At 34.1% G+C, this 18,739-nt stretch overlaps 1 protein-coding gene across 1 annotated transcript in view; it reads left to right on the forward strand.

Annotated features, from left to right (window-relative positions):
• Window positions 1-18,739, forward strand: part of CCDC73 (coiled-coil domain containing 73) — a 59,704-nt gene that overhangs the window by 31,158 nt on the left and 9,807 nt on the right. The window contains exons 9-15 of the mRNA XM_009334503.1: window positions 4,896-5,024; window positions 5,380-5,439; window positions 7,556-7,660; window positions 12,213-12,323; window positions 14,223-14,354; window positions 16,762-16,794; window positions 18,371-18,539. Of these exons, the coding sequence (XP_009332778.1) occupies window positions 4,896-5,024; window positions 5,380-5,439; window positions 7,556-7,660; window positions 12,213-12,323; window positions 14,223-14,354; window positions 16,762-16,794; window positions 18,371-18,539 (739 nt within the window). The remainder of the gene's footprint in view (window positions 1-4,895; window positions 5,025-5,379; window positions 5,440-7,555; window positions 7,661-12,212; window positions 12,324-14,222; window positions 14,355-16,761; window positions 16,795-18,370; window positions 18,540-18,739) is intronic.

Genomic DNA, 18,739 nt, shown 5'->3' on the forward strand with positions numbered 1-18,739 from the left:
CAAGGGGGGGACGGGGGAGGGGAAGAAAATTTGTAAATGAGGAGAAGGGACTATGACCATTTTATATTTGGGTTAAGCTGATCAAAAATTGGATGTTTACGTACCATAACCTTTGTTTGCCTGAAAAAGGAGATTTGAAGGTACAGAAGTACTTGAAAACTCTTCCTGAATCTAGTGTTGTTTTTTGTTTTTAAGAGCACACAGCCTCTCATTGTTAAGGTTCTTTGGATTGTGATGCCTCTAGAAGCCTGCCTTAAAATTAAATTTCACCTTGAAATAGAGAGAGTTTAAGACTTTTTTCATTTGTTTCATTCTTACTTTCTCTAGTGCTTTACTTAATTTTTATGTTTATTACATGAAGATATCCTAGCCACAGTAAAGATTAATCATGAATTCAATCTAGATTTGTTTAGTTACATACTAGAATATAACATGGCAAATCTCAGTGTCAAAAAGATCAAGTTTTGAAGTGACTGTTTGATCTCAAAGATTTCAGAACTCCTACCATCATAAAAACAGACTGAGAAACACAACAGTAAAGCAGAACACTGGAAAAATTCTCAAATTAATTTCTAAATCACAATTAGATTTTATGGCGTTTAGAAATGTTTGTTTAGCTACATAGTTCAAATTATAGGTTATATATATTCATATATTATATAGAAAACCTATATATATTTATCTGCAATATTTGATGGACGGAAGAGCAACAGAAAAATATAGCCTTGATAGCCATGAAGGTCTGAGGACAACTTTGTCTTGTGTGCATTGGGTACACTTCAACTGTACAATTCCTTTCTTAAAGGAATTGTAATTTTTATGTGACAAAAAGAGGGATGTTAATATAAAATGCAGCATAGCTTTATTGTAATACATTGTAAATATAAAAATTTAGAAGTTCTAGAAATTTTTAAGCATCACAGTAAATTAGATTTGTTGCTTTTGGTTAAGAAACCAAGAATAATTCATTACTTAAAATTCTCTGAGGGTAAGTAATTTGAGAGGTAAAAAAGAAAAATGTTTAAGAAAATTTTACACAGAGAAATTTGTAACAGAGGTGTGCGAGATAAACTGATAGTGATTTATGTAGTCCAGTAATCAAACATATTGCTTGATCCATTTTTTTCAGCAGTATTCTTGATTCTTAAGGTCATGGGTGATGAATTTTAAACAAAATACTGTTAGATAAGCAGAAGAAGGGGCCAACTGAAACTTAATCTGGCTTTCTCAGTTCACCAGGAAATGCCTTTATCCTGGTTATTTCTGAATTTCTTATTGGTTGTTTAGTATTTGACCATCCCATTCTGAATGTCAGTGGAAAACTGAACTGGAATTTAATTTCTTAGCCTTTAATATTCACATAGTGCTGCAGCACTGCTGTGGCAATGCCTTATTCGGCAAAAAAAGTGGGGGTTTGTTTATTTGTAAATATAGTTTTATTAATAAAAGTTGTATGTAATAGAAAGACATGCCTTTTTCCTCAAAATGCAGAATTTCTGTGAAAACAGAGTTAAAAATGAACAATAGAGTAAAAAAAAAAAACACAAAAAACCCAAAACCAAAACCAGCCCATTTTTCAGTATTCCTTATTTCAACAGTTTGCTTAGAAAACATATCTGGAAAGTTACGTAGTAAGAGAGTGCATCTCTGAACTCTATCTGTAATGGCACTTGTTCTGTTTATGAAGGGCTGTGGGCTCATCTTTTGGGTCACTCTGTAAGAGAAGAGAAAAGAAGTGCTTGGACCCAGTAAGAAGTGCCCTGAGCTAGTTTGATTTCGTTGTGGTTACCTTGTACTTAGCCTAACCATTGCAAAAGTGATCTTAAAGCGGTCAGGTGTTTTCCCTTGTTGGGGAATGTATCTGTTCTAGAGCTGAAGGGACCTACAAGAGGTACAAAGCAATGAGAAAACTGATATTTGGAAGAGTTTGGAAGAGGGATTACCAGGCTGTTTTCACTTGCTACATAGCTGAAAGAAGTCATGATATCTGCAGCACAAGTTGGGACAACTTATAAAGCTGGTTTTATCTATCTTGGAGACTTGACTGACCTCTAACAGCTCTGAGAACTTGTGGGTTCAAACTTCTTTCCTCTATAGCCTCAGTGCTGGAGTGGGAATGACTATCCTTAGTACTAAAATCTTAATTTGACTGTCAGCTCTTATCTCAGCCATTACTTTGACTCAGACCAGGATGATCTCACACATTTGTTCTTAATGGGAATATGAAGTTAGTGAATGCTATTTAACATTTATGGATAAACTAGTGAAACTATGAAAATGCTTGCATTGAAATCTGACCAAGAAAAGAAGCAGAATGAAACAAACCTTTACAAAACGGCTATGCTGCTCAAGGCCTGAAAGATTACAGGAGTGTTGCACCAATCTAGGAAGAGAGCAAAAAGATATAGTTGTAATTCTGGATACACTTAAAGTTTGCATAAGGTATCAGCACTGTCTTGGGAAGTGGTTACATCTGCCTGCACTGGCTGCTTTTCCAGTCCCATACCACCACCTCATGCTGGCACATGTATTTGTGTGGCCTTGAGGGAAACTAGAATGAAAATTTTGTGTTGATCAAAACTACGCTTTACCAAAACAAAAAAAAAGAGTAAGTTTTAGCTTAGATCAACTGGCAAAAGGAAAATACATTTAAGGAGCAGGAATATTTCTTCTGTGACACTCTTGACTTACACTGGCTTGAAGTATTTCTGAAACTGTGTCCCTAAGCATTGGCTGCTAGCAACACATCAAAGGAGTTGGGTTTAAAGCCTCATCATTCTTTCTTAGAATTCCCCAAAACCTGATAAAATTATTTTCCAGATTCAATTTCATTTATAGGGTTTGGAATACTACTAGTCATCTTATTAATGACAGAAAGCTACTAGAAAAATAAGCAAAAACTCTGGGGGTGAATTTTTTTTAATTTCAGAGTACAGTACAAGATAATATACATATGTATAAAATTATTTTATATTATTTTCACAGCTACATAGCTTGTACTTTCACTCACCATGGAAAACTTTCCCATTATTTTTGGTGATCTGGTTTGTGTTGGTGGTTCTTGGGTTTGTGTTGGGTTTTGGTGGCTAGGTTTTTTGTGTAGGTGGGGTTTTTTGTGGGTTTGTTGCCCTTTTTTTTTTTTTTTTTTTCCTCCTCCCCTGCCTACAGCTTTGGTAGATTAGCAGGTCTGGCTTTAGTTCCAGATGGATTATACACATCCACCTGCTATATACAAAGAAGAAAATCCAGTCGTCTTTTCTACTTCAAGGACATGATTTACTTAGTACGACTTGTTCTTTCCCCGTGACAAAATAAGTAGTAAGATTTTTCAGCACACTATAAACTCTGAGTTTTGGAAAACACATAGTATCAGATCCATAGCAGGCTTTTGCACCTGCTTGTGTAGCACCCAACCTGTTAGCTGTGTTCTGTATACATTAATCTAGTTCTCTGTAAAGACTGGCACAGTGCACCTTTTCACTTTTACAAAGTTAAAACTGCTTGTACCTTCTGCCACTTAAATGTAGGGACTCTCCTTGCATATTTCATTACAGTAAAATGTAATGAAATGTAAATGTGATTTACTTCTAGTAAAAATAGTACAACTAATATATATTGTTATTGCAAAAGATGGAAAAAGCCTTCCTAGGTTACAGAATATCACAATTCTAAAGCATTGCTGTCTTTGGGTTCTATAATTGATTCTGCAATTACACTTAGTACTTACTAGATCATTTTAGATTTATTTATGGCTAAAATACATGAGAAATAAAGCCTCTAGCAAAAAAATGATTTATTTAAAAGTAGTACCTGTACTACATTTTCTGTAAAACTTTCTATTTGTGAATTTCAGCTACAGTGTAATCTTCCCTTTTTCTTTTGTACTGTTACATGATTTTGTCCAGAACAGTTAAACCATTGGTCTGTGATAAGATGGAATTCCAGTTTTGTGAAGAAAAGTTAAACAGACCGAACTTAGTTGTTAGATAAAACTATTACCATTCTGAATGCTTGGTTCACCACTATGGCATCATGAAGAATTCTTGATACTATCTGTGAACAGCATTCATAACCTCTGCTATTTGTCTGAGTAAACGTCAGAGCGCTCAAGGAGAGAGCGATATTAAACAGACTACCTTGTACCAGAATGGGAGGGGTGGGGGAGAACAGGGCACAATATTTATGACTCCAAGAACTATAAGTTGTAATTTAATGAGATCAAAGCATTTGCTGTTTATTTGCTGCACTAGGAGCTTGGAATAAACTGGTTAGAAAACAGATACCAAAAAAAAAAAAAGCAGGATATTCAGAAGATTGTAAAGACTACAAAATCAAAGGCATGTTTTAGATGGAAAATCATGTTGTGGAAGCCTCTAATATAAAATTAATTTAGCATTCTCCTGAGATGAAGTAATTAATGTTTCAGGAAAAGCAAAGATCCTCCAAATTTATAGCCAGTTCCTGTTTTTACCAGATAGTCACTGTTCTTCCTTTTTTCCTCCTGATTCCCAGGAACATACACAGTAGTTATAATAGGTACTTTATTCCTATTGTGTATCTCGGTGTAGGAGGTTTTACCAATACCAACTCAATGTCTACTTCCAATATACTTCTTGGAACAGAAAATAACAAAATGCTTAAGTACCATAAATACTTCAGAGTAGAATGAGCACAATAACATTTTACCTCTGAAAATAAACTTTTAGCCACATGTGACAAGTTTAAAGTTTTAGCAAGTCAGTCTTACAAATTTCAGTTCCTCTAATTGATTCTGTTGTTTCCATACATTATTTTAAAAGTAGGGCACGACTCAGGATAGTTTAAAAGATTTGTCTTTGTTTTGAATTGCAATGCCCATACTGGATGAACTATTTATACGTGTTTCCTGTGTTAAGGAACTGAAGAAAGTAACTACAGACTTGATAAGGTCCAAGGTCACATCTCAGTACAGGGTGGGAGAAGAAAACATCAATCTTGCAGCAAAGGAAAAACAGTTTCAAGAACTGCAACAAAAAATAAGAATGGTATTTTGGAATTTAAACAAATTAAATTTTTGGTGGATAGTTTCTGTTCTTCGTTCAGCAAACATCATGGCAATGATCTCTCTGATGTGTACAGATTAGTGATTCCTTTCTACTAACTGCATATACAATATAAGAAAACTATTTCCAAAATGACCTCTTCTAGGGAAGTAAATATGCTATGAATATAAGTATAATTTTATAGTAAAAAAAAAAAAAAAGATAAGAAGACATTTCAAAACAATTCTGTTTCTTTAAATAGCCTCATGATGATTCACAATATCATATTAATACAATATTACTAAAGAAAATAGCAATTTTAAATGCCTTTTACTGTTCTTCATGCTCTTTTTTTAAGGAGACAGCAGTTAGTAAAAAAGTTCAAGAAGAAAACACCCACATTAAAGAAGAAAAGCTGGTGAGTTGTTAATACAACTTTGCTATTTAAAAATCACTTAATATATGTGCTATATTTTATATTTAAGTTTCTTAAATTATTATGCTAAGCTATTAAAACTAATTAAATTCACTTGTTTACTCTTCAGAAATATTTTAATACTAACATAAATGGATCTTATTCCTCAGTTTTTAGAAAGTGTATTAGCAAAACAAAGTACATTGTTTGACACTTTATTCCAAGTCTTAACTTTTGTCTTTTGAATTCAGATGGGAGAAATTGGGCATACCCATGAAATAGTTGTTTACATATTGGTTCAGTACAAATAAGGTTTGCATAATGTGCTTGTTGTTCTGCTTTCTGGTTGCCAACAGTTTACCATAATACTGCTGGTATTGAAACCAGGTAAAATTGGAATCATGTGTCAATCATAGACAAAGGAAATGGTGTTCCATTCATACAGAACATACACATTTATAATATTAAGCTACACCTATACATAGCTGAACAGAGTTAAGACTGTCTTCTATCGCAAATTCAGGTATGTTCCAGAGCAAATCCTGATACTCAAACCAAGGTACATGGTGTCAAGTATCAAACATAGCAAAAAAAAAAAAAAAAAGTTCCCTATAACAACAGCATAATACACTGCTTTGCAGAATATTAAGTGTAAAAAGGGTGGTTGTTTTTATTTTTTCTTAAACGGTTGCAGAATTTTCATTCTGCAGTTCATTAAACCAAACATGTCAGAGAAGTGCATCATTCTTGTTCTCAGGGATGGACAAAAGCAGTAGCTTGCTTGAATACCCACTGAGCACTCACTGAAGGCTAATCCAGCAGTACTCTTCCAATCTGTAAAAGCCAAAATCTTGAATACCCACTGAGCACTCACTGAAGGCTAATCCAGCAGTACTCTTCCAATCTGTAAAAGCCTGTTTGCATTTTGAGTTTGCTTTTTAAAAAATACTTGCCAATAAACACAGGGGAAAAATGAGACACATACTCAGGCCTCATTACTCCCACAGCCCTGAATGCACTAAAAGCATTTATGTAGAGATGCTTGTGGCATAATTCATATGCATATTTGATATGTATAATGTAAGAGAAGGACTCTATTTTGTTTCTCTGTTTTGTGCTGTGTGAATTGCTAGGGTTTGTTTTGTTGATTTTAACATACAGAGGGTTTTGGTATAAATCTGGGGAGGACTCTAATATAGAAATGAACTTCATGTTTTCTCCAAGAACTTGAGTTAGAAGACCTGTCTTCTGCCTGAAACTCAGGTTTTTTTCCTGTGCAGGTCTTCTTTTAGTAACTGCTGTTCTGGTCTTTAGGGAGTAGAGATTGGCTTGGCTAGATCATTCCCTCTGTCTTTGAATCTTTGGAAATGTGTTTTGTAGTGCTTAATATAAAATGACTCTCTGTCTCCATTCCAGCCACGTTTTCAGTTAATTGCAACAAACTTAATGGCAGCACCCATGGGTTTGTAAATCTATACCACCTTAATCAATTCATTTTGGGTGGCTCTTCTTTTAGAACTTAGTCTTCTTGAAGTAACAATATAGTCTTGATGAAGGTACCACAAAAATTCAGCTAGTGACAGCAAAATCTGATGTACTTGCACCACTTGCACAAAGCTAATGTGTGGTAGTTCACATCTATTAGGATTTAATTCAGGAGATACAGAATAATGTCACATAAGGGTGATCCATTAATGGAAGTGATTACTTGCCTGTCATATAATTTCTCTGGGATTTTCCATATTTTCCAGAACTGTAGTATGGTACCATAAAATTATTTTGTTAGATTAATTGAACTCACAGAGGGGTTGGATTTGATATAATTTTTCAGATTTGCACTGAAGTATGTTTAAAGTATCAATGGATTGTTCATTTTAACTATAAGAAAATTCTCTGAAAAAGAGTAAGTTATAATAAGTTATAATAATGTTATCTTCTCCAAGGCAAAAGGCCAGAAAAACCTGGAGTTGTTCTGATTTCTTCCTACAAGCCCTTTGCCAATGTTGATGTTGGAGTACATTTTTATATACATGATTTTATAAAGACATAAATTATCTAATGTTTAAACTTCAGAAACAAAATCTTATTCAATATATCCTAATTTGTTTGTATTAATAAGGAAATTCTCAGCTCTCTACAATGTGTGCAGGAGCTGCTTCAGCGAATAACCCAAACGAATGTTAGAATGGAAAGTGAATTAAATGCACTGAAAGAAGAGTATCAGGTCAGATTTTTCTTGATTAGACAAGCTGCTACTCTCTGTTATGTATTTTTTAAGTCCAGGGCTGTTAAAGACATCTGTACGCTTTTCAGAACTTTTGACCTCACTTCCATTGCTCCCTCAGCTCCTTAACTGTCAGCATGAACCTTGAAGCACAGTCTATGGTTTCCCTCTTTTAGTTCTCCCCCTAAAGTAAATCATGGTTGCCATTCTTATCAGCCATTTCTGGAGGGTAAAACCAGAATTTATTGGGGGTTGCTTTCAAGTATTTTGAAATCAAATGATTTTATGACTTTTGTTTCTTATAATTTTCATGTAAGTATAAATTTCTTTTCTGGAAAATACTTCAAATTTCAGATCTTAATAGCCAGAGCTTGTCCCCAGTCTTATTAGAGCACAGGGCCTAAGAAAGAGCATATCCTTAGCCATTCTTGCTGTGTTGTCTGGTATCATATTTATGCTAAAGGTGGCAAGTAGTCACGCTGGAGAGTATGGAGTTGCAACATTACTCAGCTCCTCTTTGAGAGTGTAAAAGTGGCTCAATTACAGATTCTAAATTACACTAGCAGTCAGATTGGCCCACAGTGCACTAAAGATTAAGGTCATATCTGTTCCGGTCGGATGTGCCATGCAGAGTTCAGGTACATTAATAGATATTAATCGGTTAATTAATAATTATTATCTACAATTTGTCCATACATAACCACAACTATTCCATTCTTTGCTTGGCCTGTGAGGCCAAGGGTTTGAACTAGGATCTCAGTTAATTTCAAATTAAACTTCCTGTGTGCATGTATACTTTTGTTTCTAAGTAAGTGCTTCTATACTGGATTGAAATTAGATTCACTTCATGTAAGCCTTTACTTTGGCTTTTAATAGATGTAAACAGTTTGCCTTCTGCCACAATATAAATATATGAATTTTGCATTTTAATGAAACAAGTAAGGTTAAAGATGAGTTATGTTCTCCATCAGAAAATAGCTAAAATTTCACTAGGACTTAAAGTACCTGCTTTGTAGTACTGGATAAAGCTGTAGTGACTGGAAGAGAAAGAGAAGTTACTGATTTGAGATGTCTAGGTTCCTGTATTTATATTAAGTCTAGAGTGTTGGATTTTCATTACTTAAGTCTTTGATCTCAGAGTGCTTTAGAACCAAGAAGAGATGCTTCTCAACCTGGAGAACAGTCCCACCAGTTCATTATGAATCTGAGTTCTCCTGTTCCTCTTTCGTATATTGGCTTTTTTTAAAAAAAAAAAAAAAGACAAAGCACAGTTTAATGGGAAAAGGTTTGGGTTTTTCTTAGCAAATTTGAAACTTTTTACAAAGATTAATTTAACAGTCCCTTGGCTGTAGAATTGCCTAAAGTAGCATGATTTTCTGTAACCTCTGTTATTTATATGTTGGGTCCAGTGAAACAGCTGGGTTACTTGCTATTCATACAATATTGCTTTTTGTTAAAGTAAGAAGGTAATGTGCATTTTAGTTTTTAAGATGATTGAAATTACTTTGTAAATTAAACCAGAAGCTCGAGATAATTTAATTGGTATATAACCTTACTTGATGGTGACTTTCATAATACAGGGGGCTTTTTAGGATCTTTGTGTCAGGATTATTGAATAGCAGGTATATTCTAAAAGTGCTTTTTTCTGATAGTATTTCTGAGCTATTGTTTCCCGTCTCAGATAAAGTTTATAGCATGCCTTAAAGCTCCAGCTAAAACTGTGAATGGTATCTGTGAATCTTATCTTTGAAGACTCCACATAAATGTCTACATGTGTAAGAAAAGTATAGCTTGTTTTCCTGTTGTTAAGGTATGAATTGAGTATAGGTCTCTGTTTTGCAGCCTGTACAGGCCAACAACTGATTTCTGATTGCAGTTATACTAATTATGATTAGAGAGCCTGCTTTGATTTGGGTCCTGTTTATATTAGATATTGGGAAGGTCTTACTGTTTTCTATTTTTCTAACTGCAGGACAAACTATTTCTAGTCATCAAAGCTTCAGTGTAGTCTTCAAAGGTAATTTCTTGCAGGCATAAGTACTTTAGATGAAATTGGTTTTACAGGACATGGATAACTAATAAAAGGCTCTTGATTCAACCTTTGAAAGCTCTGTTGACTATACGAGGACTCCTCAATATTTAGTTCGGTGTAAATATTCCTTCTTAGTCTGTGGCACTTAAGATCAGCTAAGATTTGATCTCAGTTGAGTTTTGTGAGAGCATTCTGTGCATTCTCAAAACCAAGACATTCCCACTTGAGAATGGGAATTAAAGGATTCATAACATTTATATAAGCACATATGAGTGATAAGCTTTCAAGAGATCACATCTGGAAACATAAAAGTGGCTAGATATTTTAATAGATGTATTTTTTTGTAAACCAAATAAATACATGCATAAAATGCAGCGATTCCCTTAAACAGCACGATGCAAATACAATGCTATATTAAAAGTGAACGTCACGTGTTCTTGTTCTTTCCATATGAAGTCATGGGGTTATTTTGATTTGTCGGAAATGTCTGTCTTTCTGTTTAAACAGTCGTCATAAAATATTGTTGCTTTTTATAGCTACTCATTTGGCTGACAGTTTGATACAATTACTGGGTTTTTCCATGGAGTGAGACGTTAACTGCTTATTTTGCAGTGTCATTTTTTAAAGCAACAAATGGAATGTATGAAATAGGGAGCTGAATATATAACTGGAAGGGTCTACCCACTTTCCTGCCAATTTGAGAGCTATTGCTTTTGTCTTTATTGATTCTAGGACTGCAATATGATGAATGGGGTCTGAAGGTTATGTATTATTCTTATGCTCTATCCTACCTCCCTGTCGAATTTGTGGACCTTGTTCTTCAAGAAAAAGAGTTTCTTCAGAATAACAGAAAAATGGAAGGAGTGATTGTACAGTCCCATGGAAATATTTTTATTCTTATACTAATAATAGTATAAGAAAAAAGTACTAATACAAAAAATTACTGCTTGTTTTTGGGCTTGAGATGACAGAATACCTAAACTTGCAAGGTAACATTCAAGAAGGATCATACTGTCCTTTCTCATTCTATCTATTCATACTTAGTGCTAGGATACCAATGTCCTTAAGAGTTCAGAAAAACAAGTTATAGTTCTTTAATGGATGACAGAATACTTGAGAATGCAAAGAATTCAGGTATTCCCCTCTCTGTACAATTGGCTTTAACATATGCTCGGTTCTATTAATCTGCTACTCCTGGTATTTTGCCCTAAGAACTACGCTGTGAGTAACTATTATAGTCCATCTTGGGGGAGGTTGCATTTGAGACACACGTAAAAGAATCCTTGGAGTTACAGCAGGTTTATCAAAGAGAGGAGGTCTTGGACTCCTAGTTTATAGAACTGGATGAAAGGTGCTACATCAGAGTGTGATTATTCAGACAATGTATTGTTGAATTCTCTCATCTTTTAAATTATATAATCTGTCAGAGAAGATCCATTATATTCTTATGCACAACTATTTCCATGTGTATAAAAAATGCAAGGTAGTCTGAATTTTCCTGGTGTTAATACCTTTAAATTATATTTTTATTAGTAATGTAGCTAAATTAACATAGGCATTTTAAAATTGATGCTAAATTAATCAAGAAGACGACTCATTTTTAGTTAAAAGATTAAGTAAAAAGGAATTGCTTTGGAGTATTGCCTCCATACCTTAACATTTTTTAAGTGGACTTTCAAAGAAGCTCAGTAGAGTCATAAATATGTAGCTGGTCATATAGCTACATGCATTAAAGTTATGTTTACATTATCAAATATATTTGTCATCTATATAGTAGATAATGGATGCAGTAAGTCCTTTATCTTCCATATTGTTTGCTATAAAAAAGTGATAGGATAAAAATTCCAACAGTACCTGAGATGTGTGTGAAGTTACTGTTGATTTACACAAGGCTGCTTTAATTTAGCACAGTAAAGTTGAAAGACTTAACCCAAAAATGTTGCAAGTACAATTATGATAGTATAAAGCTTAATATTACTGTTATTTTAATGCACTCCTATTCTATTTCAGCGATCTAATAAAAATAAAGGATAATCAGATGTATACTTCATGTTCCAGTAGATATGCTTTGAAATTTAAAGTTTATACAGTTTATAAGATAGGTTAATAAACAATTTAGGATAGAAAAACTGATCAGAAAAATAAAAATATTTTGAGTGTACAGTAGTTTTTTCTTTAAGTACAATGGGTCTAGATTGTGCTACAGTTCATATTTTTCATCTCTGGACTTTTAATGTGCTGAAAAAGTAATATAAACTTATGCAGTGAAACTGAATAATGGCAAGTGTTTTTATACCCTTTTATAGCCATTTCTTTTTTCATAACCTCCCCCTGTTTCCTGTTAGCTAAACTATAAGCACCTTTCTGTTAATTTATGAAAATTATTGTTGAGATAGCACATTATCACTGATCTGTATGGCACTTCCAGCATGTTAGAAGCAAAGGTCCAAGCAACATAAAACACATCAAAATTCATTAATGCGGTATTGATTATTTTTTGGATAATTAATTTTATTGCAGACCCTTGAAAGAGATAATGAGCTGCAAAGGGAGAAGGCAAAGGAAAATGAAGAAAAGTTCCTTAATCTTCAGAATGAGCATGAGAAAGCACTAAGAACTTGGAAAAAGGATGTAGGTTTATTAAATTAAATGTTAGAGTATTAAAAGTTTTTTGAAATAGTCATCAAGCATTTCAGGTAATTCCTAAAAGCCAAGAAAATATTGCAGAAATAATACAATAAAACCAACAAATTTCTTTTCCAGTAATGCAGACTCTTCTAGAAATGAATATTTTTAAAAGGTAGATTTAGGAGAAATGTTGACTTCCGTGCTCTAAAAGGTCAGTGTACTTCCTGCAGTTCTATAAAGCAAGAGCCAGGGTATTAGCACTTAAAAATACTCCAGAATTACACACTTGCCATTACCTAGACATGGAAGCTGATATAATTTTAAATTTACATTGAATTTTATGTATTTTTCAGATAATTTGCAATTTTTTACACAACTTATGCAGAGAATACCAGCATTTCTAGGCTGCATTCTTGTACCCTGAAAAAACTATCAGTAAACTGTCATATAGTAAAAAATTAATGTAAACCCACATAGTCTGACGTGACACAGACTAAAGGTATTTCTGAAGGGCCATATGCCCAGAAAAAAAAAAAGCAACCTCAAACTGAATCAGATAGATACTGAAGGCTTGCATTAGAGCAGGGGTCCTGATTTCAACATGTGGGGTGAAAGGGGATAAGAAAAGGTAAAAACCTGTAATTCCCAGTGAATTCACCTCTGTGTACACCTAAACAATAATTTGTCTTCAGTATTTGCTGTTCTTTCTACTACTTCATTATTTTTAAAGAATGCTTCGGTAATTATTTAATCTAAAATAATCAGCAAAATATTGTAGCTGTGAAAATTGTCTGCAATAATAAATGCGTGTTTACAAGTAAGAAAGATTAATACCTCTTCAATAAGACAAGATCTGTTTAGTGTGTGGAAACAGGACTCTGAGCAGTATTTGTTTAAGTCTGTCTTTTTGATTTCTCCATAATTGGCACCTACTGCTAGAAAGCTTTTGAATTTGATAGATAGATTCTCAGGGAGGCTGTGGGGAAATAATGCAAAGTTGTCCTTGTAATCCTGTTGTCTAAGGCTAACTCTTTTGAAGTGCAGCTGCTATGGAGATGACTGCAACCATGAGACTACAAAATAGCTGAACTGTTCTGATGCTCACTGTCCTGAGAAGATTTGATCTCCTGATTCCTAGGAGAGTCATATACCGTAGTTTCCTGTATAGACATAGGAATTGGCCTTGATTATTTCTCAGGAATGTTTGCAACTATTCTTCAGAAGATAATTTTATTTTCCTCTCCATATTTCTGCTATGGCTAACTAGAAATTTGGTCTCTTAGTATCTTGAAGTTATAGCATCATTGTGGATAATGTTAACATTATACACTGCTCTGGAAATATTTGTAAATTAAATTAAGGTATTTCTGTAAAACTGCCCTTCTGTTCTTTCTACAACTTGTATTTTTGACCGTCCTTTTTGTTCTAAATACAAAAATTTAATTGTTACATACTCACTGAAGAAGCATTGGATACTTGAGGCTATTGACAGAAGTAAAGTGCCAAGTAAATTATTTGCTGTTGTAGTTTCTTGACAATGTAGGTAGAGAATGAATGTTGACTAGCATGTTTATCTTTGAGCCAAAAAAGAAAGCAAGCTATGAATACAAATCTCACTTTTTTGTGCATTGATACTTGAAGTAAATGATGGGGGGGGAAAAAAAAAGAAAAAAATTAATAAAAAGTAGTCTGTAATGGAAAGTCATTAAAATTTTGGTTTGAATGAAAGGGCTCAAAATTATCTTACTTTGTGCAAAGAAATTCCTTAGCATCTATACTTTCTTTTAAGTATTTACTTTAATTTGCTAAGCTGTTGATACCCCTATAAAATACTGGCTTACATATTTGAATATGCAGTAAAGATCTGTTTTTGTGTGCTCTGCGTACCGTCAATTATTACAGGAGGAAAATATGAGAAGAGAGATAGACACTATTAAAAATGAGCTGAATTCCCTTAAAGGAGTTCATAGACATCTTGAAGATGATCATCCTCCTCAGGGAAATCAGCACTCTGGGCAAGTGGAAAATCTGCAGGTAAGCGTCTCTAATAGCTGCAGTACTTTCAATTTCCTGTAAAAATATTACAGAATGAGAGACAAGACACTTTTTCTAATCTGGCTGTCACGTCCACTGATCATCCTTTGACATGGCTAAACCTAAAAATTCATCTGATGTAATCAATGATCCAAGATCCTGTTAAAACTTACTGTACCCAGAGAATGTTCCCCTTTCTTCCAGAGGGGCACTTATATCATAGAAACTTGAGATGTTCATTACCTCATTAATAAATTTATACATAACTGATAGCAATTATCTTAAATTATCTTTACTAAATCCTATTTCACAAACATATTTTGCATGGGTGTTTCTCAAATACTGTGGCAGACTGATTGACTTCATATATAAGTTCCCTGGAAGCATGGAAGTAAGTCCACTTCTGCTCAGAGGAGCTAATTTCAGCCTCTCTAACATGGGACAGATGAGAAGATTCATTTTATCAACATATAGATTATCTAAGGTCTTCAGTTTTAGTTAAAAAAAAAAAAACAAAACCAAAAAAAAAACCCAAAAAACCAACCCAACCTTTATTTCACTTAGCATCTTTAATAGTCACCAAAGGTATAGCAAGCTCAACAATGCAGGAGGTAAAAGACTGTTTTATGCAGTGCAGGTTGAACTAGAATTGAGTTTGCATTGCTGGGTGAACCAAATCCATGTTCAGTTTTATATTCAGAGCACATATGAGAAGTCAACAAGTGGTTAAGCACATGAAGATGGTCTTTTGGAGCAAAAGGAAGAGCATGTAGCCCTGCAGTTATGTGTTATCCCTTACTTAAACTGAATTGCAAATTTATATTCCAGTCTTGGAATTGATTGAAGAGTGAAAAAATGGGAAGAGTCATAAGCCATAAGAAAAACTTTCCCTGCACATTGAGCGTATTCTGTTGTTCAGCTGAGTATTGGTTGTATCATTTTTTCCATTAGTTTTTACATCCAAATAATGATTTATCCTTCAAAGAAGGGAAAATACATTTTGCATGTGTATGATTTCAGTGTTAGGAAAATAGGAAGACACTAGGACTGTAAAGACAGATTTATTATTTTTTTTTTAGAACTAGTCTATGAATTGTCAGTAAAATGATAAACAGTAATAAAATCTTAGAATTTGGAAGATCTTAAAATTAATTTCTTCACAATACATGTATGTAAGTTTATAGCTCAAAACCATACATATACACACATATATTTATACACATACATATCTGCTGGTTTATGCTTAATAATGTAATGGAAGTTAAGACTTAATTTGAATTGAGTACTCATCGTGCCAAAGCTGTATGAATTCTACAAGGTATAATGCAAATTGTGTAACTTTTAAAAATCATGGTTTCTTTGAATGAAAATGAACTATGTTTAGGACACAGAATCAATGCACACAATGGGTCATTAATGATAAACAGTACTTGGGCTTACTAAGATAACCCTATGTGTTTGAAAGCAGATAAGCCTAAAGCATATGCTCATAAATGCAAAAAAAAGTCTCAGATGTCTTCTAAATATATATCTTACACTATCTTATGGCAAATTGCTATACCACTTTGTGTTGTATGATCATAAGATTTCAAAAGCTAGGCAGGTTAGGCTGAGCCAAATCTCCAGTGGAACACTGCCAGGAAATTACAGGAGCTGCAGCAGATCATATTGATTATTCTAATTTGTGGAATTTCACCTTGTATCAGTAATGAATCAGTGCCTAGTAAAACATAAAAGGGCAAGGTGTTGGCTATGATTTAGATCTTGACTATGGCTCCAAGTGTTGCAAAGAAATATGCATATATTTATTTTTACACCTAGTGCAATCTGAAATCCCTGTGATTATTTGTGGGGCATGAAATTTAGAATGTATGTAAACTTCTTCATACTGATCACCTGTGGAATAGTAATTAAACAAAGGCCTTTTTTAAAAGAAAGGTACAGTGTCAGACCTCATTACAAACTCAAATTGCAATTTAGTTTAATTTTACCATGCTTCACATTTCATTTAATAGAACTTGTAATACAGCTGTGTACCATTAGAGAATAGGGCTACACCTAGTAATGGGTTACTGTGATTCTTTTGTGTGTATATGTACAGGGAGACCTGGTTTTGAGAAGGTTTTGAATTTCATGGTATGAAATATACTGTTGAGGGAAAGGTCATCTTAGGTATATGTATGTTGCTTAGTTAGATTTTACTAAATCACAGGGAAAAAATTAAAATCCAGGTTTGATAGTTTTGGTATGTAGGCATTTTAGTTTATGCATCTTGGACCTATTTTTGAAGGGCTGAACAGCCATTTGAAGTTCATGGAAACTATATTTATTCAACCCATCTGAAAATCTGGAAAGGAATCATGTAACCTTTCTCCCTTTCTAGAATACTTTATCGTGTTTGTTTCAGATGCATTCAGCAGTTCAGCCCATACCAACAAATGTGGTATGTGCCACTGTAGTAGTTGTTCTATAGCTGTACAAGAGAGTAACATGCACCGTTATATTGTGGTGTTTGGTGTTTCTGTCTAAAGAGACAGTTCCCTGAAGCAAGAGTTTATAAAAGAATGACAGCTTTTGAGAAATTTCCTTTTTCTTTCATGTATTTGTATTTGAAAAGAAAAGCTTGAAAATGTGATGCCAAGGCTGTATATAGCCAAGAAGCAAAATTAACTAATTAAAAACTTTGAAAACAAAAAATATAATATTTACAATGTCCAAATCAGAATGACAGGGAAGATGATAATAAAACATGAGGAAAAGAGAAAGAAATTTCAATTGAAACTTCAAATTGAAGGTGGAATATTTGGCAGAGGAAAACCATTTTTATGACCCTCCTCCTTTCACCATGACTCTTCCCTCCCCCAAATCAGCAAAGCTGGGAGCATCAGGATGCTTCTGTGACCTGTAGAAAATTGTTTCCTGAAGATTTGTATTCTACATCACCTACTGTGCCACCATTGCAATAATCCCATTTTTTACCAGTGTTGTCTATGCACCTCCCTCCATTTTGCAATATACTCTGTCCTCCCCACACATCCGATGCCCAAGCACAGCGCTTGTAACCCCCTCCCACGTCACAGCCTTCCTTTTGCAACACCTCCAGTCACCCAAGTATCTTCAGCTTTTTCTCACATCTTTTATGGACTAAGCAATACCCCTGCTACCTCCCACATCTACCTACTTTATATCCCGTCTTTAGGGCAAGAACCAACATGTGCTTCTGCCTTCAGCTGCCAAACAGTTGATGATGATAAAGGATTCATCTTTTCCTTTTTTTTTTTTTGGTGGGGTTTTATTAGGGTGTTTCTTCACTATTCAGCTCCCAGTTTTCACAGAACCTTATCAAATGCAACTTTCAAAAATAAAGACAAATACAGCTGCAGTAGTAGACCAGTGATTTACAAGTTTAAGTAAACACATCTTTCAGGCTCCTGCTCCTGTTGAATTTGACTCAAATTCAGGTTAAAAAGCCATCTGGGAGGGAATGAGGAACTGACTGCCAGGAATTGCAAATTCATAAGCCTTATTTGCCTATGAAATGAAGTTAAAAATCGTAGGTAGTTTGTTAGAAAAAAATAGCGTTAATATGTGTGTGTATGCACATGTGTTTGAGTGTAATTAGCAATCATGCAGGTTTTTTCCACATGTACTACTGAGCAGGTCACTGATTTAGCAAGCAGACAAAGGGAGTGATCCAGACAGCACATGTACAACACATATTCCTTCCTCTGAGAAATTCTGTTAATCTGTATAAGTTTTCTCTGTGGACTGTAATATAGCAGGACCCAGTTTCTTTCCTACCCTTCTAGGATATTAGTCTGCTTTTTTTTTCTCCGTGTACTTTAACTTTGTATCCTTCAGGTGAATGGTCTTTTGGTTTCCATCAGAATTGTAAAAATAATTTTAAATCTGAGTCCTGAACTTTAAATCTAATCAGTGACTGTTAAATTATTAAATTATTATTATTATGAAGAATTATTAAAATATGTATAATCTTTTGTCCCTTCTTATGCTAGGGTGGTCAAGAACACTCAAAAGACAGTGAAGTACAGGCTAATCAGAAAGAAGATGAGTGTATGCAATCTATAACAAGAAAAGACTGTAATTTTGGACATGATGAAGAAACTGAAGTAAAAACCACAACCGACTGCTCTTTAAGCATTGAGGAATTACAGATAGAACAAAGTAATAACATTATATGGATAATAGAGATAAGTAGTATTGTTGAAGAAAGGGTAAATGTTTACAGATACAGTACGTGACAAGAGAATGCTTGAATCCTGAGTTAACAGTAAAATTCTTGGTGTCGGTAGTGCTAATCTATGGTAAATTCACGAAGCTCTGAATGAAAGCACAGTACTTCTTGTGGCTGCCCTGGGACATTA

Source organism: Pygoscelis adeliae, unplaced genomic scaffold, assembly GCF_000699105.1.
Source record: "Pygoscelis adeliae isolate BGI_AS28 unplaced genomic scaffold, ASM69910v1 Scaffold171, whole genome shotgun sequence".
In the NCBI taxonomy this organism is placed as follows: domain Eukaryota; kingdom Metazoa; phylum Chordata; class Aves; order Sphenisciformes; family Spheniscidae; genus Pygoscelis; species Pygoscelis adeliae.